General features: G+C 41.3%; 1 protein-coding gene across 1 annotated transcript in view; it reads right to left on the bottom strand.

Annotated features, from left to right (window-relative positions):
* LOC120061648 (metabotropic glutamate receptor 7-like) overlaps positions 1 to 26,068 on the bottom strand; it is a 109,862-nt gene that overhangs the window by 33,167 nt on the left and 50,627 nt on the right. The window contains exons 6-7 of the mRNA XM_039011547.1: positions 23,612 to 23,812; positions 10,837 to 10,976 (exon numbers count right to left, since the gene is read on the bottom strand). Of these exons, the coding sequence (XP_038867475.1) occupies positions 10,837 to 10,976; positions 23,612 to 23,812 (341 nt within the window). The remainder of the gene's footprint in view (positions 1 to 10,836; positions 10,977 to 23,611; positions 23,813 to 26,068) is intronic.

Genomic DNA, 26,068 nt, shown 5'->3' with positions numbered 1-26,068 from the left:
ACAACTGCAACCGTCTGGATTTCAGGCCTCACTAGTAGTTCTTCGGGGAACCGGGTTCTTCAGGCCTCTCTACCAGAATGGTTTGAGTAGAAGGTATCCCAGGAAACTTTGGAATTCCAGTAACTCTCGCCTGCCCACCAGGTGGCAGGGTGACAGGTTTTGTCTGTGCGAACCAGACCGTTCCTCTCTTCTCGTCATCATCAGTTGAGCTTTCTGTCATCCTCTCATATGCCTCTTTGATAGCAGGATGAACTTGTAGTGTGCTAAGGAAACCTTCACCTTTCTTTTCTTTGCAAGCAGTCATAAGTCTCTTCACTACAGATGTATTGGTGCCGACCAGAATAGACACGTCACCTTTCATGGCCGGATCTGGACAAGTGCTTACATGGTCTCTGCTACACCCACAACCGACCCTGAGAACTCAAGCTTGAGTGACAAATAGCCATCATATGGACACTGATCAGAGCTAAGGCCCCATATCTCAAAGTTTCCTATAGTAATCAATGGCAAATGCGTCAAGTACTTGTCATAAAAGGATCTGTAAAGTAGAGTAATCTGAGAACCGCTATCTAGTAAAGCTTTAGCATAGACACCTTCAATCTGTACTTGAACGACATAACTTGGACCAACTAAATCTGTAGGTAGTATGTCTTTCATGTCTTCATACTTGTGGCACTTGGCGGAACGTATCTTCACCGGGACGTCAGGCTGCTCCTTCACTGGGTCCCTCTGTAGTTTCCCATAGACCGCTTTTGTTTGATTAGGCGTGTGTTGACTTTCCTCAAGTTCTCTTCACCTTCACAGTTTCTCTTGAAATTGCCATCTTCTCCACATCTATAACAGAACACTTCGGGTTTGCTGTCGGCTTGTGTCTGTTCTTGTGATGGATTTAGTCTCTTCTTTTTGCTTTTAAATGCCACATCTGACCTTTGTGTGTCAGATTGAGCTGCTGTGACGTTAGCAGACATGAGAATTCATTTCATTTTAAAAACTTTGATCTCTTTTCTCAGCACTTCTATCTTGGTATTAGCTTCTTCGCAAACTGTGGCAACAGGAGCAACAGCTGATGACTTTGCAACACTCTTCGTTGTGTTCCTGTCTTGAATCATGTCCTCCTCCTCCCTTACTTATTGTAGTAGTTCAGTAAAGCTTGGTGGTTCAAGCAGTTTATAGGTCATGCGAATACGAAGCGCAACCATGACATGTGAGGATGCACCTCTCACTACTTGGCCAATGCGTGTGCGATTCATCTCTGACAGCTCAATGCCTCTGTCATGACGTAGGCCTGGGGGTAGGTTTATGACAGTCTTAAATACCTCTTTCCCCCTTTTTCCCTCTCCCTACTATACTGATGTGACATAAGAAAACCCTTTAGTTAACATAGAGATTCTGGGAACATCAGAAGTTGGGGGGAAATGAACTATATTCTGGTAATCCGACCAACTGAACATATGCGGTGGTACTTAAGGTATATTATGTCAGTTCGGTTGTCATCTGAGACATTCTCATCAATGATAGGATGACATAAACTCTACTGTGGAAAGTCTAAACATCAGAGGTATCGGATTCACATGGAATTGTTGTTGAATTCAAATGCTTGAATATGAAATTATTTGTGAAGAGATGAAATGTAATTTTAGCTTCCAAATGAGAGATTTGGGTTTTCATAAGTTTGGGCCTCTGCTCAACCAGTGGCCCGCCCCCATGGGTAATAAACTTTTCAGACACACCCCTCTCCCTCCACTATATAAAGCCATTGACAAAAATATAACCTTCGGTTCCGAGGAGATGAGGGTGACGATCCCATGTCAGAATGGTTCAGATAATAACTACAGAACTAAGCCAACATCAGCATGAACTTTGGTTGTGAATGGTATGAACTTTGAACTCGTATTCACTACAGAAGTGATACCTCCTAGCCGTTGAGTTAGCAACAGCTGCTACAAACGTAGGTTAGGAAGGACAGTCAGAGTATCCCGTCTACTACACAACGACGTTACTACAACGTATCCAGTGACCACCAGAGACATTCTTCAAAGGACAGAGGACTCGGTTTGGCAACACGGTCTTCCATCTACCACCAACCTACTGAAGCGCAGCTCAGAGTAAATATTTATTGCATTTTCCTTTTCCAAATGGGCGGTAATTTAGAATGCATAAGATACTGTATTTACGATAGCACAGCTTCGCCTCTGTTCCAGTCTCCCGCTCTTTCACTAAAACCCAGCCCCCTTTCCTTTGTGTAACAAGCTGTCATATCTGTTCCGCCCACTAGGGACGTTTTCCTTTATGACGGCAATTTGTAATCAAGTTATGATTTAATTGTGTATGTGTGATTCTGTGTGATTAGTTAGGTATTTAGTAAATAAATAATTAAACCCAATTTTGTATTGCTGATTCAACTTGTTAGCCAGGATTCTTGCAGATAACCAAGAATGTACAACTTTCAGAATATGAGACTGAAGAAAGATGACGATGTTGACTGCTATTGATGTAAAATATTGCTAAATCTTTAAGAGTTTATTCGGAAGATAACGGCTCTATAAATATTCTTTCGTGGTGCCCGACTCTCTAGTTAATTACATGTACCTGTCACGTTCCTGACCTGTTTTCTGTTAGTTTTGTATGTGTTAGTTGGTCAGGACGTGAGTTTGGGTGGGCAGTCTATGTTTTCTGTTTCTATGTTGGTTTAAAGGGTGACCTAATATGGCTCTCAATTAGAGGCAGGTGGTTTCATTTCCTCTGATTGAGAGTCATATTAAGGTAGGTGTTTTCACACTGTTTGTTTGTGGGTGGTTGTCTCCTGTGTTAGTGTCTGTCTATGTTGCACCATACGGGACTGTTTCGGTTTGTTTGTTCATTTTGTTCGTTCGGTTTTTATGTAGTCATTTCCCTGTGCGTGCGTTCTTCGTGTTACATGTAAGTTCTTACGTCCAGGTTTTGTCTACATGCGTTTTGTTATTTTGTTAGTTAATTCAAGTATAGTTCGTTTTTTGTCTTCGTTGTTTTGTCGTGTCTAATAAATATCATGTCGAACTACAACGCTGCGTCTTGGTTCAATCCATGCTCCTCCTCTTCGGATGAAGAGGAAGAGGAGAACCGTTACAGTACCCGATTAGCTCAATCAGGTGATATTAATTACGGAGAAAGTATTTTATAGAATAGCATGTCACAGCAATTAATCCGGCATAGCCAAAGACACGACACCTCCTTTTCGATAAACAGCATGCAGCAATTTGTCAAGTCTCAATAGGTAAGCTGAAAGCTTCTCTCCTTAATGTGTTTCTGAACCTTACCATGAGATCAGGTGCACTTTCGGTGGTACCGAATGCTGTTTCTAGAGCCTTGTATTCGATTGCTGTAGCATGGGGGTTTCCTGTCTTGAAGAACCTCACAATGTCAGCAGCAGGCCCTTTAAGACTTTCTATTATTCTCTGTTTTTTCACATTGTCGGTGCACTGCCATTCCTCTAGAAAATGGTTGGTTTGCTCAGCCCATGCATCATACTTTTCCCCTCCACTAGGAGTGGGTTTCACACCTGAGAACATACGCAGCTTACAGTAACTCTGAGTCTCAGATGGCACATTGTTGCATTTCTCTACCAGTGAACTGATGGCAGTAACCAGTTCAGTGTTGAGGTCAGCGCCAGAGGGACTTACCAGGCCTTTAACATCAGCTACAGTCTTCCCTTCATGTCTTAGAAAGGATAATAGCTTTGCCTGAAAATCTTCACCCTCTCTCTCTCAACAGGAGATGTGACTTGTGAAACTACATGTACAGGCCAGGGACCCAACTCTCCAGGTATCCCAACAACACTTGGCACAGCTATTTCGTTAAGATTGTTTGATATCTCTACCAAAACATACTGCTTTTTATCAGCTGAATAGGAACAACGACCATGCAGTCTAATTTTACCAAAAGCCTTAACATAAGTCAGCGTTTCCAGCAGAACCTCATCAGACACATCCTCTGTCACATTGCGAAGGACAAATGCACGATTAATAGCTAGTTGTTTCTCTCTACACCAGGTAACAATCTCTTCAGCATTCATGTTGTAAGTCTATGCCTATACAGCAATGTTAGGAAGAAATCCAAAATTTCAATTAAAAATGTTCAAATGGTGAGTCAGTGTAGAATCTTAGTATAGATGTCAGCAGTGAAAACATTGAGCAAAAAAATAAATTACACCAGAGTCATTTCTGAAAATAGCCATCAAACAAAAACAAAATTCCCAGACGAGCACCCAAAAATGTAACCCTCTCACCAAGCTCAAATTTGACTCTCACGATATTAACTTACATAGAGTATCTCAACAGCATGGGATGTTAGGTGAGAAGAACATCTCCAATAAGAATCCCTATTGTAAACTATCTAGGGTGATGACAAATAGGGTATTAACTTCAGATGGAATGATTATAGGTTTTTGTTATTGTATAAGGATTTACTTTCCCATGCATTAAATTAAATTGAAACAGTAAATGACTCCACCAAGGCAACATAAATAAGGTTCAAGATGTGTATTATTACATTTTCATAGCACCACATCAAAAGAAATAAAAATAATAAACCCCAATGAGTCGTGCACAACCCATGTCCAAATTATTTCAAGCTTGCTTAAACTTCTCTAGGATAGGGGGCAGAAAATTCACTATTGGATAAATAGCGTGCCCAATTTCAACTTCCTTCTACTCATCCCCAGAATATAAGATATGCATATTATTAGTAGATTTGGATAGAAAACACTCTGAAGTTTCTAAAACTGTTTGAATCATATCTGTAGGCAAAACCCCGAGGACTAACCATTAATTTTATTTTTATTTTTTAAGTCACTGTCTGTTCAATGAGATTTCATTGGAATACTGGATTTCTAATCACCCTGTTTTCAGTTCCTACCGTTTCCACTGGATGTCACCAGTCTTAGGAAATAGGTTGAGGTTATTCATTTGTGCAATGAAGAAGAAGGCCATCAGGAAGCAGTGTAACGTCATGTGTACTGTTTGAGAGTTGCGCAAGACTAAAGTAGCGTTAGTTTGTTGCTCTCCTGTACTGAAAACAGATAGACCCGTCTTCAATTTGATTGATTATTAACGTTTACAAATACCTTAAGTTGTATCACAAAAGTACTTTGAAATGTTTTGGCAAAGTTTAGAGGTAATTTTTGAGATATTTTGTAGTGACTTTGCGCAAATTGGAAGCTGTTTTTTTTCTGGATCAACCGCACCAAATAAATGGACAATTTGGATATATATGGACGGAATTAATCGAACAAAAGGACAATTTGTGATGTTTATGGGACATATTGGAGTGCCAACAAAAGAATCTCGTCAAAGGTAATGCATGTTTTATATTTTATATCTGCGTTTTGAGTAGCGCCGGCAGGGTTGAAATATGCTACTCTCTCTTTGTTGACATTGTGCTATCATCAGATAATAGCATCTTATGCTTTCGCCAAAAAGCCTTTTTGAAATCTGACATGGTGGCTGGATTCACAACGAGTGTAGCTTTAATTTGGTATCTTACATGTGTGATTTAATGAAAGTTTGATTTTATATCATTTTTTTTAAATTTGGCGCTCTACATTTTCCCTGGCTATTGGCCAAGTGGGACGGTAGCGTCCCACATATCCTAGAGAAGTTTTAACCCCGTCGGCACCGTTGGAGCTCCCCCCAAAAAATGACGACACACATAAAGTCCCGAAGCACCCCACCGTTGTAGTTACTCACTACTCGTAGCTATTCCCTCAGCGAAGTATGGCAGTTCCTTGCAGGTTTCCTCACAAGATCCACAGCAAGCACAGCTATCAATGCAGACAGTACTCTTTAGCAGTAACCGATATCCCATGGGAACATGAACTCGTTAATCTTTCCCAAGCAATTCTCTCTCGGTTTCACACGATGCTAGGCTAACCTCAAGGCTGTCCAATACCTCCACAATGAGATGGTAGCTTCAGTCTTTACTAAGTCTTTCATAACAAAATAATAACAACTCTCTTATAAAATAAAATCGGTATTTCGCTTCAAAACTCGGTAGGTATGGGTTTTGTTATATTTTTATTGTCTTCTGTTAAAAAAATACTTCACCAACGGTCATAATGTAATGTCCATCCTTTTTTCAACGTCTCTCTCCCTCTCTTTTTTTCCCAGGCCTCCCGTTAACCAGGTCAACTCCCATTGGCCACAGCTTAACAAGCGACCTTATTGGTCAAAACTTAAACTTAAAAGTAAACCAGCCTATTCACTTACACATTAAAGAAATATTTCTTCAAAAGAAATGCATTAACAACATTACAATTCAGGAGCAATTCAATCACCTTTTAAATATAATACCAATTAATTATAACAAGAATAAACTCAATAATTGGTTCTAATAAGGGTATTACAAAGGTACTGCATAGGTGTAAACTTGACTTTTTTTAGCAAGAGATAGCACTTGTATAGCCTAAGAAAGTAGCAGAAATGTGTAGAAAGTCATTTTGAATGCATTTTATTGAAGGGAAACAATAACAGTCTTGAACTTTTTGGGCAACACAGTGATACATTCTTATATACTGTACAATGAGGAATTCAACTACAAAATACTAGTCTTCTCCCATTTGTTTAACCATTGCCCCACCCACAAGGTGTATAAACAACAACAATAAATAAGAATAAAATAAGATAATAGATACAAAACAAAAATGTGAAGAACATAAATTAATCAACTCTAATTAGCACATGTAGGACAGTATGCAAGTGTGTGTGCATGGACTTTGCAGATATATCTCACATGTGCAGCACATAGTATTTGTTTTACAGTCCTTCTTTGGGGGACAGAATTGGCATCTCCTCCTCTTGCCTGCCCCAGCTGCAGCCTCAGGTGGATCAGGACAAGATTCAGCCCCCTGAACAGCTTTCACAAGCTCTGCAGAGGCTGTTGTGTGGGGGAGACGCTCCCTTTTTTGAATGTGTGGGGTTACAAGTGCCTTTCCCAGCTGCTCCAGGAACACCCTCCTCTTGTTCCACTTATCAGGCATCCAGGTAGGGTTGATCTTGTTCCATATCACGAAGGCATTGTATGAGGACACATCAATGATGTTATGGAAGATGACCAGGGGCCAGCGGGCAGTCATCCTCCTGCAGCTGTAAGTTCCAATCACCTTGTCCAGGTTGTCCACGCATCCTTTGTTGTGGTTGTAGCCCAGGGTGATGGCTGGCTTCTTGTCCTCACGATCACTGATATCAGCCGTTTGGTGCAGTGTGCTCAGGAGGACCACATTCTTGTTCCTCTTTGGGAGGTAAGAAACTAGAGTGGTGGTGAGCGTGAAGGCAAACTTTGATGAGAAGGCCTCTCTCCCTCTTGTTGTGAGGAGTGCAGAGGGGAGCTCAGGCTTGTTCTTTCTAACTGTGCCAACCATGGTGATCTTCCTCTTCAGGAGCTGCTGGCTGAGTGCAATCAGTAGCACACATAATCTCATTGTGTGTGTGTGTGTGTCTTTGTGGTTTTTGTGGTGTGTAAATGATTTTACAACTGCCTGGTCAAAAATGACCCTAAGACAATCTTTGTACCTTGGTGTAGAGCTTTCATGGAAATATGAACAAATGTGATGTTTCACTTTTTCTAATGTTGGGGTCACTCTAGGAAAAGTCATCGAATTTCAAGTTGAAAAAATATCATTTAGGGGGTTTTCTCTGCTGTTAAACACATTTTTACCCTTAAGACAACACAAGGGTTAAATGGATGAAGTTTGAAACCACCAAGATTCTTCATAGAGCTGGCCACCCGGGCAAACTGAGCAATCGGGGGAGAAGGGCCTTGGTCAGGAAGGTGTCCAAGAACCTGATGGTCACTCTGACAGAGCTCCAGAGTTCCTCCGTGGAGATGGGAGAACCTTCCAGAAGGACAACCATCTCTGCAGCACTCGACCAATCAGGCCTTTATTGTAGATTGGCCAGACGGAACCACTCCTCAATAAAAGGCACATGACAGCCCACTTGGAGTTTGCTAAAAGGCACCTAAAGGACTCTCAGACCATGAGAAACAAGATGCTCTGGTCTGATGAAACCAAGATTGAACTCTTTGGCCTGAATGCCAAGCGTCACGTCAGGAGGAAACCTGGCACCATCCCTACGGTAAAGAATGATGGTGGCAGCATCTTGCTGTGGGGATGTTTTTTAGCGGCAGGGACTGGTGAGACTAGTCAGGATCGAGGGAAAGACGAATGGAGCAAAGTACAGAAAGGTCCTTGATGAAAACCTGCTCCAGAGTGCTCAGGACCTCAGACTGGGGCGGAGGACTTGAGGCTGTAATCGCTGCCAAAAGTGTGTGAACAAAGTAATGAGTAAAGGGTCTAAATTCTTAAATGTGGTATTTCAGTTTTTTATTGTGCAAACATTTTTTTTTAAATGTGCTTTGTCATTATGGGGTATTGTGTGTAGATTGAGGAGAGGGAAAAAACTATGGAATCTGTTTTAGAATAAGGCTGTAATGTAACAACATGTGGAAAAAGTCCAGTGGTCTGAATACTTTCCCGAATGCACTGTATATTATGTCTAGTGTCACAGCGTGTCTTACTGGCTCACTCGCAACCAGTGGTGGAAAAAGTATCCAATACTTGAGTAAAAGTAAAGATACCTTAAAATAAAATGACTCAAGTAAAAGTGTAAGTCACCCAGTAAAATCTTACTTGATGAAAAGTAAAAAAGTATTTGGTTTTAAATATACTTAAGCATCAAAATTAAATGTAATTGCTAAAATATACTTAAATATCAAAACTTAAAGTAAAGGTATAAATCATTTCAAATTCCTTATATTAGGCAAACCAGATGGCACGATTTTCTTGTTTTTTAAATGTACGGACAGCCAGGGGCACAATCCAACAATCAGACATAATTTACAAACAAAGCATTTGTGTTTAGTGAGTCCGCCAGATCAGATGCAGTAGGGATGAGCAGGGATTTTCACTTTTAGTGGGTGAAATAGACCATTTTCTTGTCCTGCTAAGCATTCGAAATGTAAGGAGTACTTTTGGGTGTCAAGGAAAATGTATGGAGTAAAAAGTACATTATTTTCTTCAGGAATGTAGTGAAGTCATCAAAAATATAAACAGTAAAAGTTATCAAAAATATAAATAGTGAAGTATAGTACAGATACCCCAAAAAACAACTTAAGTAGTACTTTAAAGTATTTTTACTTCAGTACTTTACACCACTGCTCGCAACTAATGCAGCAAGCACCATATTATAGATAACACTGGATATATATCCTCCACTGAGTTGTTGCAGTGGAGAATACAATATATTTTCCATCAATTTTTTTAAGTAGTTCCACTCATAAGAGTGCTAAGAATAAGCTAAATAAAACAATATACTTTCATGCGTCCTATTTTGTACTCAAGAGTAATTGATATCACCATGGAGACAGTAGTTTATTTATTGAATGAAATGAAATGAAAATCCAGAGAGTTATGAACAATTTGATTAGTTAAGGAGAATATGATTTACCGCCTTAAAATGCCAATTTTACAACCGTCTTAGAGGGGGAATATCTCTTCAGGATCGTTATATTGTCATATAAATGTAAAGTCATCTACAGAGAATTTAGAGAAGGCCGCTGAATTTTAGTACTTAAAAGATACTGAGCCTTCACACTCCAGAAGATTTATTTGGCATTGCGTTTTGTCAACAATATTAGTTTAACCTTAATAAGGTCAGAAATGGGTTGGACTTATCAGTACTAGTCATCTAGAACAACTCTTTATCTTGCATCACACATCACAACCTATATAATTTCTCCCATATTGCTTGCTCCCAAAAACATTGAAAACCTTTAGAATGAATCTATTAATTGCTCTGATAATGATCACATTTAAGAAATTACACAACCACAGATTCTCACAACAAATGATTCAGAAAACAAACTGTCTTCAAATCTACTGCTTTTTTCTGGTCAATACCTTAGTGCATGCCAATACCTACTGTGTGTGTGTGTGTGTGTGTGTGTGTGTGTGTGTGTGTGTGTGTGTGTGTGTGTGTGTGTGTGTGTGTGTGTGTGTGTGTGTGTGTGTGTGTGTGTGTGTGTGTGTGTGTGTGTGTGTGTGTGTGTGTGTGTGTGTGTGTGTGTGTGTGTGTGTGTGTGTGTGTGTGTGTGTGTGTGTGTGTGTGTGTTCCTGTATGACAAATGTGTTTTTTCATTAAATTATGATCTGCTATCAGTTATCTGTGCAGGGGCTGTGATTTGTTATCTGGACAATGGTGCTCCCTGGAACAGCTCCTGGTTACATACTGTAATGAGAACAACACCACTGTTGCCATGGAGACCACAAAGCAAGATTTGTCACCTTGGACTGATAATGCTGCTGTAGTAGTTATTTTACATTTTTTATATTTTTAGGAGGAGGGGTGGTTTGTTGTGTTTGTTGTTTTCAGTAGGAATTTAGGATTTTTTTTAACGCATTTTGACACATCCCTTTTGATGCATATCTTCATCAGAGATGATACCATCAAGGTCACCCGTCTCAATATTTCTTGACAAAGATATTTCATTAGATGGGTGTCAATCTTTTTCTGATTTTGACAACTTGTCGCCATCTTGCCAAAAAGCAAGAGCAACAGGCAGGACTACAGGCTAACTCCTCAATTAGATTTTACATTGCTCTTCCTAAACAAATTATTGACTAATTAGTACTAATTAGTGGGGAATACCCTTAATCAACAAGTGCCCAGTTTGTACTTACATTTCTGTAAAATGTATTAAATGTAGTTCTACAGATCATGAATATCATAAAATAAGGCCATTATAAGGATTTTTTTATGACCATGTTTCCTTGACCCTAGCCATGATTACAGGCCATAACCTTACCCTGAGTTGGAGAGTCTCCACCCACTGTCCAATGGGCCTGTATTCAGGAACACTGGAGTTGGTCATCTGAAACTGGAACAGGTCGTAGCGTCCCGGGGCGTCACCATTTTTATTAAACATAACCGACGTGCCTGCACTACCTGCAGGGAGACAGAAGGAAGGAATGATAGAGACGTGGTTATTTGAGTAGATATAGTGCATTCGGAAAGTATTCAGACCCCTTGAGTTTTTCCACATTTTGTTATGTTACAGCCTTATTCTAAAATGAATTAAATAAAATATTTTACTCATCAATCTACACACTATACCCCATAATGACAAAGTGAAAATAGGTTTTTAGAAATGTTTTAAAAATAAAAACAGAAATACATTATTTATATAAGTATTCATACCCTTTGCTATGAGACTCGAAATTGAGCTCAGGTGCATCCTGTTTCCATTGATCATCCTTGAGATATTTCTACAACTTGGAGTCCACCTGTGGTAACTTCAATTGAATGGCCATGATTTGGAAAGGCACACAGCTGTCTATATAAGGTTCCACAGTTGACAGTGAATGTCAGAGCAAAAACCAAGCCATGAAGTTGAAGGAATTGTCCGTAGGGCTCCGAGTCAGGATTGTGTTGAGGGACAGATCTAGGGAAGGGTACCAACAAATGTTGGCAGCATTGAAGGTCCCCAAGAACACAGTGTCCTCCATCATTCCTAAATGGAAGAAGTTCGGAACCACCAAGACTCTTCCTAGAGCTACCACCCGGGCAAACTGAGCAATCAGGGGAGAAGGGCCTTGGTCAGGGACGTGACCAAGAACCCGATGGCCATTCTGACAGAAATCCAGAGTTCCTCTGTGGAGAAGGGAGAACCTTCCAGAAGGACAACCGTCTCTGCAGCACTCCACCAATTGGCCCTTTATGGTAGAGTTGCCAGATGGAAGCCACTCCTCAGTAAAAGGCACCTGATAGCCCTCTTGGAGTTTGCCTAAAAAAAGAAAGGCACCTAAATGACTCTCAGAACATGAGAAACAAGATTCTCTGGTCTGATGAAATCAACATTGAATTCTTTGGCCTGAATGCCAAGCGTCATGTCTGGAGGACACCTGGCACCATCCCTACGGTGAAGTAGGTGTCATGACTATCCTGTGAGCATCCAGATGGGTCGGATCATCTTTGCAGTAAATAACTTCAGCCAGACCTCCTCTCACCCGCGGAGGGGGGAGAGGGGAGCTGGTGGGGGGTTGACAGTTCACACCAAGGGTGTAAATCAAGGATTAGAACCTTCGGCCATCTCCCTCCAAATTCACACAAGAATGTTCCTTTGTTACACAGACGTTTTCCCGCCAAAACTTTAACACGTTCTAAAGTGAATACTGGAACAATATTTCTAACATAAAACGTGGGGAATGGTCAGAGTCGATCTAAAGAATAATAATGTAATTTTGGTTGTTTTTTGTGACATCATTAAACATGTTATAAAGGAAATACTGTAACTTGAAAAGTATACACACTACACGTATGAAGTCTCGGTCCTCTAGGTTGCGTATGAAATGTAAAAAATGATGAAAGTGTTTTTGTTAAGAAAAGGATGTGATCTTAGAAACTATAAGAGGAAATTGTTTCTACAACTTTGTACAAATGAGTAGTCACCACCCCTTGAGTGTGGTCAGAGAGCGTGTCAGCCTCACGAACTGCCCCTTTTGAATGAAATGTATAAAATAGTGGGTTAAGAATGAACATATCAGACCAGAGAGGCATGTAGCTGCGGCTCATGTCCAAAGTGGTTTGAACTCTGAAATCTCAACACGAGGTAGAGACGATGAAATGACCTCCTGGACAATCACTGGTACGGCTGATTAGCTGTCCTAAGTAAAGTATCTAGAAAAGCACATTTAAGTGGGACCATTCTACTAGCATCGACACGGCTGGCTAGCCTATCTTCAAAGAAGCAGCTTCAGGAGCAAATGGAAAGTAGAATAAACTGTAGTTCTGTTCAGGACTACACAACAAGTCAACAGATACCGGACGGTGGCAGAGAACAATGGTAAAAGATGGATGGGGACCCCTTTTGAACAATCTGAGCCTTACAAGCGTGCCGCAAAAAGGCCCAACAACCTTTCCAAGAAAGCCTGGTCCCGACAGAAATTCACGAAGAACCAAGACATTTACGCGTAAATACATTCATGATTTCTTTCTCCAAACGAGCGGCGGTTTGTGTGCAAAGAATATGATTACTGTGAGAGTAGTTTCTAAATGTACCAAAGTATTATGTCTCTGTCTCTCTCTCTCGCGCCCTCTTTTTTTGTACCAAGCCGCCATATTGTGTCAGTCCGCTAGGGACCTGTTTCTAATGTATTAAGTGTGTATGTTTATCCTGTGTTATCATTTAGTTAGCTAGTAAATAAATAATTAAACCAATTTGTGGAGTATTGAATCATAAGTAAGACTGGGGTTTTGCAGATGCAGGAGGTTACGACTGTTCAGAATGATGATATGATAGGAGGTTAAGATTAATGAGTTGACTGTTTATAGATGTAATAGCTAAAGACCTTCAGAGTTTATTTGGGGAGATGATAACTCTTTAAAGAACTGCTCTCGTGGTTCCCCAAATCCTAATGAGTTGATTGTTACATTATTCATTTAATTGGGTAACAATTAACAATAGTTAGATGATTAGATAAATAACACTCATCAGATTAATGAAAGCAAAGTCACGACAATGGTGGTGGCGGCATCATGCTGTGGGGACTGGGCAGGGACTCGGAGACTTCTCAGGATCGTGGGAAAGATGAACGAGGTAAGTACAGAGAGATCCTTGATGAAAACTTGCTCCAGGCAAAGGTTCACCTTCCAACGGGACAATGACCGTAAGCACACAGCCAAGACAACACAGGAGTGGCTTCGGGACAAGTCTCTGAATGTCCTTGAGTGGCCCAGCCAGAGCCCGGACTTGAACCTGATCAAACATCTCTAGAGAGACCTGAAAACAGCTGTGCAGCAACGCTCCATCAAACCTGACAGAACTTGAGAGGATCTGCAGAGAAGAATGGGAGAAACTCCCCAAATACAGGTGTACCAAGCTTGTAGCTTCATACCCAAGAAGACTTGAGGCTGTAATCACTGCCAAAGGTGCTTCAAGAAAGTACAGAGTAAAGGGTCTGAATACTAAATGATTACCGCCCCATAGCCCTCACGTCAGTAGCCATGTGGTGCTTTGAAAGGCTGATCATGGCTCACATCAACAGCATCCTCCCGGATTCCCTAGACCCACTCCAATTCGCATACCGCCCCAACAGATCCACAGATGACGCAATCTCAATCGCATTCCACACTGCCCTTTCCCACCTGGACAAAAGGAACACCTATGTGAGAATGCTCTTCATTAACTACAGCTAAGCATTAAACACCATAGTGCCCACGAAGCTCATCACTAAGCTAAGAACCCTGGGACTAAACACCTCCCTCTGCAACTGGATCTTGGACTTCCTGACGGGCCACCCCCAGGTGGTAAGGGTAGGCAACAACACGTCTGCCACACTGATCCTCAACACTGGGGTCCGTCAGGGGTATGTACTTAGTCCCCTCCAGGACTCCCTGTTCACCCACGACTGCGTGGCCAAACGCGACTTCAACAACATCATTAAGTTTGCGGACGACACAACAGTGGTAGGCCTGATCACCGACAACGATGAGACAGCCTATAGGGAGGAGGTCAGAGACCTGGCAGTGTAGTGCCAGGACAACAACCTCTCCCTCAATGTGAGCAAGACAAAGGAGCTGATCATGAACTACAGGAAAAGGCGGACCGAACAGGCCCCCATTAACACAGATGGGGCTGTAGTGGAGCGGGTCGAGAGTTTCAAGTTCCTTGGTGTCCACATCACCAACGAACTAGCATGGTCCAAACACACCAAGACAGTCGTGAAGAGGGCACCACAAAACCTTTTCCCCCTCAGGAAACTGAAAAGATTTGGCATGGGTCCCCAGTTCCTCAAAAAGTTCTACAGCTGCACCCTCTAGAGCATACTGACCAGATACATCACCGCCTGGTACGGCAACTGCTTGGCATCTGACCGTAAGGCGCTACAGAGGGTACTGCGTATGGCCCAGTACATCACTGGGGCCAAGCCAGGACCTATATAATAGGCAGTGTCAGAGGAAAGCCCATAAAATTGTCAGAGACTCCACCCAAGTCATAGACTGTTTTCTCTGCTACTGCACGGCAAGCGGTACCGGAGCGCCAAGTCTAGGATCAAAAGGCTCCCTAACAACTTCTACCCCCAAGCCATAAGACTGCTGAACAATTAATCAAATGGCCAACGGACTATTAACATTTACCCCCCCCCATTTGTTTTGTACTGCTGCTACTCACTGTTTATTATCTATGCATAATCACTTTCCCCTACCTACATGTGGAAATTACCTCAACTAACCTGTACCCCCACACACTGACTCAGAACCGGTACCCACTGTATATAGCCTCGTTATTGTTATTATGTTACTTTTCATGATTTAAATGTTTTACTTTAGTTTATTTGGTAAATATTTGGTAAACTCTTCTTGAACTGCACTGTTGGTTAAGGGCTTGTAAGTAAGCATTTCACGGTAAGGTCTACACTTGATTCGATTTATTTGATGATTTATTTGATTCGATTTATTTCAGTTTTTTTGTTTTATAAATGTGCACAAATTTCTAAAAAACTGTTTTTACTTTGTCATTATGGGGTATTGTGTGTAGATTGATTAGGGGGGAAAAAGGTTGAATCCCTTTTAGAAAAAGGCTGTAACGTAACAACATGTGGAAAAAGTCAAGGGGTCTGAATACTTTCCAAATGCACTGTATTTGTGCGAAGAATTGAATTACACATGCATATTTTAAGTTAAGACTAATAAAGGCCTGGGGTTAGTCTTCAGCGCACATTGGTCCAACAGTATATCAACCCCAGTGAGAGAAAAATGTACATTTAACCTAGTGTCACTTGTTCTGTTTATAAAAGGTTCCGTTGGCATCGAGAGCCACAGGGTGTGTTCATGTGCTGATAGCCTATTCATAATGACCATTTCCCCTCATTATAATGCTAGCAAGACCAGCTAGCTCCCTACGGACTGATGATGGCTCTGCTGTGCTGTAGACCTCACCTGTGTTCCCTGTGAAAGAGCATGTGCTGAGGCTAGCCAACACCACACCACAGCCCTACATTTCACATCTCAGCACTTCAGCATCAGATCTGTGTGATACACCATTAGATAGATGTGCAGCATCATTGGAGTGGTGTGCAGCTGTAGGTTATCACAGCTCTGCGAATATCATATGGTGGCCATTCTACAAGACGGTTGCACATTTCCTCAGGTCAAAAGCAAACCTTCTCAATCACACATGCTGTACAGGAAATTAAGATAAATAGGTCAGCCACAGAATCATAGGGTCCCCATCTGGTCCCAATTTGTAGCAGCCTGTCTCAAGCAGAGAATCGCAGATTTGGCTTATTAGCTTACTGAAGGTTCTGGACACCTGAAACACACTACTGGAGAAATTACATCCATGGCCTGATTTGGATGAAGTGTGCATGTGTGCGTGTGTGCGTGTGTGCGTGTGTGCGACTGTGTTTGTGTGTGTTCACGTGCTTGTGTGCATGCATATGTGTATACATCTGTATGTTTCTGTGTGTTAAGACCTCACCATAATAAAGAGGTCCTGAGAAACAAGTGTCTCTTTTGATGTGACATAGAGTGCTAGGTCGACTGTCGTAATAGACCTGGCTATAAAACCTGTAGAAGGAAAAGGACCAATAACACATATCCAAAATGGTTTTAGGGGACATGTTGCCTTTCTGTTTTGTATAGGACAAGAATTGCACAATTCCAGAAATGTTCAATAAATTCTCAGATTTTCCTGAAATCCCGTTCCCCGAATTTTGCAACCCTATGTAGAACGTTGTCTTGTGAGATACAAGCTGTACCCCAACGCTCCACACGTTTCCTTTTAGTTTGTGTCAGTAGGGACTGTCAGTAGCCTACACAGCAGTTCTTTTCCCAAAGACACTATCATTGAACATTTTACTAAAGAGCAAGGCCAAAATCTCCCCTCATACAGCTAGCAGAGAGATGACAGTAAGTAAAACAAGCTCATTTAGACGAGACCTAAAGGATGCAGAAATCGAATGGGAGGACCCAATCCGACATTCAAAGTATGTACAGTTGCGACCAAATACTGTATTTTGGCACACTTGCACTTTTCCTACATAATGCTTGATTTCATGTCAAATTTCATTTGAAAAAAACTTTGGGTCTCCACACCTTTGCCCAGGATTTAGGATTGTTTAGGCGTTTTTTTTAAATTTCAAATTAGGCTTTCTTGTGTCTTATTCAGCAGTGGGGTCTTTCTATGTTTGCTACAACCAATTACATTTACATTTACATTTAAGTCATTTAGCAGACGCTCTTATCCAGAGCGACTTACAAATTGGATTGAAGCATTCAAAGAAACCAACAACCTCCTTACAATCAAACATGGGGGAGGTTTAATAATGGCTTTGCTGCCTCTGGTACTGGGAATCTTGAGTGTGTGCAAGACATAAAATCATAAACACAGTATTGGAGAAATGAAATATAGGTACGTGGCCTGATTTTGTGTGTGTGTGTGTGTGTGTGTGTGTGTGTGTGTGTGTGTGTGTGTGTGTGTGTGTGTGTGTGTGTGTGTGTGTGTGTGTGTGTGTGTGTGTGTGTGTGTGTGTGTGTGTGTGTGTGTGTGTGTGTGTGTGTGTACAGTGCATTCGGGAAGTATTCAGACCCCTTGACTTCTTCCACATTTTGTTACATTACAGCCTTATTCTAAAATTGGTTAAATAAATAAAAATCCTCATCAATCTAAACACAATACCCGATAATAACGAAACGAAAACAGGGTTTTAGACATTTTTGCAAAATGTGTATATATATATATATATATATATATATATATATATATATATATATATATATATATATATATATAAAATACATAAATACCTTAAATAGAAGAAGCTTGGAACCACCAAGACTCTTCTTAGAGCTGGCCGGCTGGCCAAACTGAGTAATCGGGGGAGAAGGGCCTTGGTCAGGGAGGTGACCAAGAACCTGATAGTCACTCTGACAGAGATCCAGAGTTCCTCTGTAGAGATGGGAGAACCTTCCAGAAGGAAAACCATCTCTGCAGCACTCCACCAATCAGGCCTTTATGGTAGAGTAGCCAGATGGAAGCCATTCCTCAGTAAAAGGCACATGACAGCCCGCTTGGAGTTTGACAAAGGTCACCTAAAGGACTGTCAGACCAAGAGAAACAAGATTTTCTGGTCTGATGAAACCAAGATGGAACTCTTTAGCCTGAATGTCAAGCATCATGTCTGGACGAAACATGGCACCATCTCTATGGTGATGGATGGTGGTGGCAGCATCATGCTGTGGGGATGTTTTTCAGCGGCAGGGACTGGGAGACTAGTCAGGATCGAGGGGAAGATGAATGGAGCAAAGTACAGAGAGATCCTTGATGAAAACCTGCTCCAGAGTGCTCAGGACCTCAGACTGGAGCAAAGGTTCACCTTCCAACAGGACAATGACCCTAAGCACACAGCCAAGACAACGCAGGAGTGGTTTCGGGACAAGTCTCTGAATGTCCTTGAGTGGCCCAGCCAAAGCCCGGAATTGAACCCGATCGAACATCTCTGGAGAGACCTGAAGATAGCTGTGCAGCAATGCTTCCCATCCAACCTGACAGATCTTGATAGGATCTGCAGAGAAGAATGGGAGAAAATCCACAAATACAGGTGTGCCAAGATGTAGCTTGATACCCAAGAAGATTTGAGACTGTAATCGCTGCCAAAGTTGCTTCAACAAAGCACTGAATAAAGGGTCTGAATACTTATGTAAATGGTCTGAATACTTTTGTAAATTCGAGAAACGTGTTTTTGCTTTGTCATTATGGGGTATATAAATTGATGAGGGGAAAAAAAACAATTTAAGCCATTTTAGAATAAGGCTGTAACGTAACAAAATGTGGAAAAATTCAAGGGTTCTGAATACTTTCCTAATGCACTGTACATCTGTATGTTTCTGTGTGTTAACACCTCACCATAATGAGGAGGTCCCAGAGAATCAAGTGTCTCTTTTGATGTGACATAGAGCGCTATACAACACACAGTAAGGTCGATGGCCCTCATCCAGCCATTGTTAGAGAGACTGTATTACTCCTTCAGTTTAACAGTGAGTTAACCTTGGCTGTGACTACAATAATTCAAAGGCATAGGAGAAACCATTTTTTATTTAGGACGGGGGGACTCGGAGCAGATGTGGAAATGGAATTGACTGCAGTGATGTCTCCATAAAATATGTCAAAGGCAAAGGACCAATAACACCTGTCCAAAATGGTTTTGGGGGACATGCTGCCTTTGTGTTTTGTGTAGAACGTTGTCTTTGTGAGATACAGTCTGTACCCCAACGCTGCACACCTTTCCTTTTAGTTTGTGTCAGTAGGGACTGTCAGTAGCCTACATGCCAGTTTTTCCCCCAAGGACATTTGTCATTGAAAATTCTGCTAAAGAGCAAGAAAAAAATCTCCCCTCATACAGCAAGCAAAGAAATGACGGGGAGTAAAACAAGCTCATTTAGATGCACTATAGAAACAGGATGAGACCGAAAGAATGCAGAAATCTAATGGGAGGACCCAATCCGACATTCAAAGTTTGTACAGTTGTTGCCAAATACTGTATATTGGCACCCTTGCACTTTTCTTACATAATGCCTGATTTCTTGTCAAATAAGTAGAATTTGTTTTAAAAAATATTTAAAAAATAGTCTCCACACCTTCATATTGGATTTTCAACATTGCAGAACCAATTGTATTTTTGTAAACTTAAGTAATTTACACAATAAAGATAAATGGCATGTTTTTTTTTTTTTTTGACATGCCGGAGCTAGTACATGGTTTCACAGCCTTTGGCCAAGATAACTGTAGACAAACAGTTATTATAGCCATCAATGAGCTTGCTGCACCTTTCTCCTGGCAATTTGGCCCACTTTTCAGCAGAAAACTGCTCTAATTCTTCAATATTTGAGGGGTGCTCTCCACCAACGCTGTTTTCAGATCTCGCTTAGGTTTTGGATGTGATTCAGGTCTGGACTCTTTGCTGGCCACTGCAGAACAGTCCAGCATCTTTTCTTGAACCTTTCCTGGGTGTTTTTGTGTGTTTTTGGGATTGTTGTCCTGCTGGAAGACCCACAACCTTCAATGGATACCCAGTTTTTAGACACGGGTTGAACACTGTACTCCAATATATTTGATTATATGCTGATTTCATGATGCCTCACACATTTTCAGGGGCCCCCAGTACCAGAGGCCACAAAGCAACCCCACAGCATTATCAAACCTCCCCCATGTTTGACTGAGGGTGTTCTTTTCATTGAATGCTTCATTTGGTCATCAATAAACACAGTACTGATCAGTATTGGCAAAGATTAAAGCTCTAATTTTGTTTAATTGGTCCAAAGAACATTCTCCCAGGATTTAGGTGTGTTTTTGAGAATTTCAACCAGGCTTTCTTGTGTCTCCTTCAGCAGTGGGGACTTCCTATGACCAAATTAAGCATAAAAATAAAGACACCCTCCTTACAATCAAACATAGGGAGGTTTGATAATACTGTGTGTGGCATCATGACATCACAAACACAGTATTTGAGAAATGAAATAAGTGGCCAGATTCATGTGTGTGTGTGTGTGTGTGGTTGTGTGTTTACATCTGTATGTTTCTGTGTGTTAACACCTTGCCATAATGAGGAGGTCCCAGAGAATCAAGTGTCTCTTTTGATGTGACATAGAGCGCTATACAACACACAGTAAGGTCGATGGCCCTCATCCAGCCATTGTTAGAGAGACTGTATTACTCCTTCAGTTTAACACCTTGGCAGTAAATACAATAATTCAAAGGCATAGGAGATACCATTTTTTATATAGGACGGGGGGGACTCAGATCAGCTGTGGAATGGGAATTGACTGTAGTAATAGCTCTATAAAATGTGTTAAAGGAAAAGGACCAATAACACCTGTCCAAAATTATTTTGGGGGACATGTTACCTTTGTGTTTGTGTAGGACATAGTCTTTGTGAGATACAGTCTGCACATCTCTTTCCTTTTAGTTTAGACACTTTTTGTGTCAGTAGGGACTGTCAGCTGCCTAGATGCCAGTTTTTTTTCCCCCAAGGACATTTGTCATTGAACATTCTACTAAATAGCAAGACAAAAATCTCCCCTCATACAGCAAGCAGAGAGATGACAGGAAGTAAAACAAGCTTATTTAGATGCACCATACATACAGGAAGAGACCTAAAGGATGCAGAACTCTCATGGGAGGACCCAAACCCGACACTCAAAGTTTGTATGACCATCAAAGTCAATAAGTTGCTTAAGGTTTCTCGATAAGATTCCTGTGCATTAGTCATACACAATTCACTACCTTAAACAGCTTTTGAAATGCCAGTGTTAATGATCTGCAAGGTGTATTAGAAGAGCTCAATTGGGTTCAGACGAGGGGAGTTAATTCCCTGAATAACCCAGGTGAAGTCAGTGAAACAACTTTCACTTTGTGTGTGCAGAATATGAATAGGTTGTCTAGGGCCCCATTCAGCCCTATCTGAACTGTGTGCAATACACATGAGACTAGCAGGACCATTAGTGTCAATGCATTGTACATAACAATACATGACTTGAACACTTCCCATCCTTTCCTCCCTCACATACAGTATATTGGGGAAGCCAGCTGACCAGGTTTATGCCTGGACATTTTGCAGATAAACAATGGTTTGTGTCAAGACAATTTATTGTCAGTTGTCATAAGATAACATCAGCTGTCATGAATGTTAAGGACATCAGTATTGTGTCAATATTATGACACAACTATGTAGCCCTTAAGACAACAGACTCATGTAAAGTGTTACATTTCCAATACTTGTACTAAACATATGGCTGCAGAATGGCAGAATCCTCTTTACTAGGAAACTGAAACAAAAACACACACAGCTGTGGTAGTCAACAATCTGCCACTTCTTCTTCCAACAGACAGAGAATAGAGTTGTTGACATACTGTATCTTGTTGTTGACAAGGTGTTGACATAGTACAGTGTAAGCAGTGGGTATGACAGGACTACAAGACTGTCTTGTTCTACGCCCATGGAAATACAAAGAATCACACACACACACACCGATTAACACACACACACACACAAACACTCACAGTCTGTCAGTAAGCAAACAATTAAGCAGCGTGGCTCTCCATGCAGATAGAAAGACATTACAAACGCCATTCTATTTTATATTTCACGTTATTTCCAAGGGAACAAAATGATCTGTGTGGACAGCTTTGTGTGAGCGCTGTATGAGATGAAAGATTCATACGTTCGCATGGGGCTCTGAACTAAGACATGACAAAAGTGCACTGCTGCTGTGCTGTTTCGAGCAGTGTGGGTGGACTGGGGGCTCCACTGCTGCGCTTCTCTTGTTTCATTATTCTCCTTCTTTCACTCTCTTCAGCTCTGTGTCTCAAGCACCGTGGGGAGAGCAACAAATACGGCACACATGGACACATACAAATGTATATGCACATGCACACGCACCCACGCACACGCACATGCACACGCACCCACAATCGCACGTGCACACGCACACGCACATGCACACATAAACACAGTCCAGACAGGATGCAGTAAAGAACAAAGAGATATGTCTGTCAAAGCTATGGGAGTACTAATGTTGGCTTACAAGTACAAGGGTTAGTGAATCTGAATACTGAATCAGCCGGGGTAGACCGGGCAATGGCTAATTTAGTGAGCCGAGCATTCCTCTGTGACAGTGTTATTGCAAGTGCATAGCAGGTACTGTATAGGTTCAGAAAGAGTGCAACAAAATACAGCAACAGCTTGTTAGCCTTTTCTGAATGCTGTGAGAAACACTTATTCATTATTGTACATTTGCATGAATTGTGCCCCCGCATGAATTGTGATAAATACCAACTGGAGATAAGTTGGCAGCTACAAAGGCTTTTCTAAATTCTTTCTGAGACCAAAAGAAAATATTAGCCTTCAGACCTTGCATAAGTCTCTTCTAGAAATGGTTATGCCACGTAGAATTGTATTTTTATTTCACCCATTTCACCTAGAAACAACACATACTTGAGAAATACCAATTTACCATCTCCCAGGCAAGGTTTCTCATACTTATACAACACCATCCCTACTGTACACCCTCCAAACATGCCTCCATTCAATTAAACTAAATTCAATAAACTTTATTCATTCCCATAGAGAAATTATTGTTCCATAGAATTTGATTTAGTAGAACGGACAAAGAGAGTTGGACATTCCACGATTTGGAGAATTTACAGTATGTGGTCCGCTGGCACTTTCATTTATCATGTTTAATTAATTGTTGCTCAACACATCACACATAGGAGAATCTAGTGCCTCTAGTGACTGCATGTTCAGAAATGAAATGACAAATTCTATTGTGCTGCCATATTTGGTGGACTGAGAAAACATGTGGATTTTAAAGCAATGTCCACTCTATCCCTTTACTGTCCATGCTTCTATCTTACCTCTCACCTGTCCTTGTTTAATTGTATTTGCACAAAACAAATTACACTGGAACACAAGTTTTTTCTTCAAAGAAAAATATGTACTTATATGAAACTTGCGGCATTTCACTTTGCCTATATGTTTAATGAGGATGCACAAATAAACATGGTCAGGGGATGTACTGACCGTTGAAGCTGGCGTTGCGTATGTACTTGAGCAGAGTCTTTCCCTCGGCTGCCTCCATCACAGGGCAGATGCCAGAGTGCTCAGGACACAGGTCTCTCTGCATGTTGTGGAGGGCGTGAGCCATTGCATACACCGCGTCTATCACAAACTGCACCTTCCCCTCCTGCTCGTACTTTGAGTCTATTCCGATCCGCTCCTGGCCTGAGGGACAAGACAGTGGAGAGAGGAGAGGGCATATGTAATACATGCCATTGAGGAGACGCTTTTATCCAAAGCGACTTACAGTCATGCGTGCAGACATTTTACGTACGGGTGGTCCCGGGAATCGAACCCACTATCCTGGCGTTGCAAGTGCCATGCTCTACCAATTGAGCTACAGAGGACCAAAGAAAAAGGACAAGAAAAGGACAGTCACACACTGTGAATTAGTCACCCTGTTCATATACTGTAGCACGGCATGGGTCATAGTCCTGCAGAGTCCTGTTGTAGAAGTGTAAAACAAGAAGTGCTAGCCAAGGAGGAGACAACCAGGTATAAATTAATACCATATGTACATATGCATATATTTCATAGTGAAGTCAGGCCGCTATGGGCCCTATATATTTGTATCACATTTGTCCCATTTTAAGAGTGTTCAAGGCCTTGACGAGCTTCTAGAGCACGTGTCAAAGTCATTCCACGGAGGGCCGAGTGTCTGCGGGTTTTCGCTCCTCCCTTGTACTTGATTGATGAATTAAGGTCACTAATTAGTAAGTAACTCCCCTCACCTGGTTGTCTAGGTCTTAAAACCAAAAAATCAGCAGACACTAGGCCCTCCATGGAATGAGTTTGACAGCCCTGGTCTAGAGGCATCTCCTAGCACTGATGGCAGCACCATGTTCTATTACGGTCTCTTCCCTTTCCCTATGGATTATTTTGGAGGCATTTTCATTTCACTGGTGATACCCTGACTGAATGTCTAATGAATGGCTTCAGGTTGGTAGGGGATCTCTTCGCTCTCTCACACACACTTAGTTTAGGTGGGGATCCTTTGACTGCGGTATTTTGCACATTTTCAAAGTGCTAATGTTAACAGGTTCTATCATTAAGCATGGCATATGGACGCTGAATATATTCATTTGAAAGACGCAGGCAGTAATGAACAAGGATGCATTAACAGGAAAGCAGCTCGTCAATACACAGTGCAAAATAACAGATGAATGGGGCGCTATACAGCACTGTGGGGAAAGCTGCTAGAGTGCAAGGAGATTACTGTGTGATGTTCACATTTAAGTACCAAATAAAGACTCCCAGTTCACATTGCAAACTTGAGAAGAAGGAAAAAAGGCAGGCTGTGTGGCCATGACGAATATGACTACAACGTGGGAGACTGGCACAAGCTGAAGGAGGTCAAAAGTAATAAGTGTTGACATTTTCTCCAGTTTCTCTCCTTTCAACATACATTTCAGCCCACACATAACCTTTCCTGTTTTCCAGGGCAGTGAGTAGAGTACTGAACGCATAAGCTTTGAATGCAAAAAAATAACCTTCCCCTTAGTACCTGACATTCATAAATATGGATATGGATCGGCTTGGTTAGATGGAGAAATGGAAGCAGCTCTACACCGACCTTTTTGTGTCTTTGTACAATGCTTATACGCTTTGTTGATATTCTACATACATGTTTTATGTGGTTTAGTAAGTGCAAGGATCTGAAGCATGTGGCACATAAAGAAATGATGAAAGACGGTATATATAAGATATTATACCAACAACTCCCTGTCACTCTAATTGCTATAGCTAGCTACTGTATGGTCAGCGAGAGTACAAGGACCTTCAGTACATCTCAGCCATAAGCCATATAAAATAGATCAATCCCTGTCACTAGCATTGACTCAGTGACATTGTATATCTTCGCCCTTTGCTGGCATACCTATAGGATAGAAAGTATCCACCACAGTAAGCAACACTTCCACACTATCAATACTCCCAAGTCCCAACACACCTCATTGCAAATAATGCTTGCAGCGAGATCAAAACATTGTCAGTATTAAAGCTCTTTGGGAGCATCAATAGTGAGCTACTGTAGCAGAGCTTTACTTACTTTCAACATTTCTGTGTAGTTCCTCTGCTCAGCACCTCTCCAAATGGAATGCATGTTTGCTCTACTACCTACTTAGCATACATATCACAGCTTAGCACTGCTGGCATGATGCCATTACCCAGCTGGGCACAACTTTACTATCCCAGTATGACCAGCTATTTACATTATCCAGCGGACTACACCTCAGAGTCCTCATTTGTAAAGATGTGTACTACCATTATCTTAAGATACCTATAAAAAATAATCCTGCAGCAACAGGAAGTGTGAATTATTACGTGGATTATAATTCATGGACATTTTTGTAGGGGTTGATGTATTTTTCTTAAGAGAATATCAAGTCTGACATTTCTAAGTGGAAATTACAAACTTCAGAA

This window comes from Salvelinus namaycush, chromosome 16, assembly GCF_016432855.1.
Source record: "Salvelinus namaycush isolate Seneca chromosome 16, SaNama_1.0, whole genome shotgun sequence".
Taxonomy (NCBI): domain Eukaryota; kingdom Metazoa; phylum Chordata; class Actinopteri; order Salmoniformes; family Salmonidae; genus Salvelinus; species Salvelinus namaycush.
Note: the sequence above shows the minus strand (reverse complement) of the source record. Positions and strands in the feature narration are given on the sequence as shown.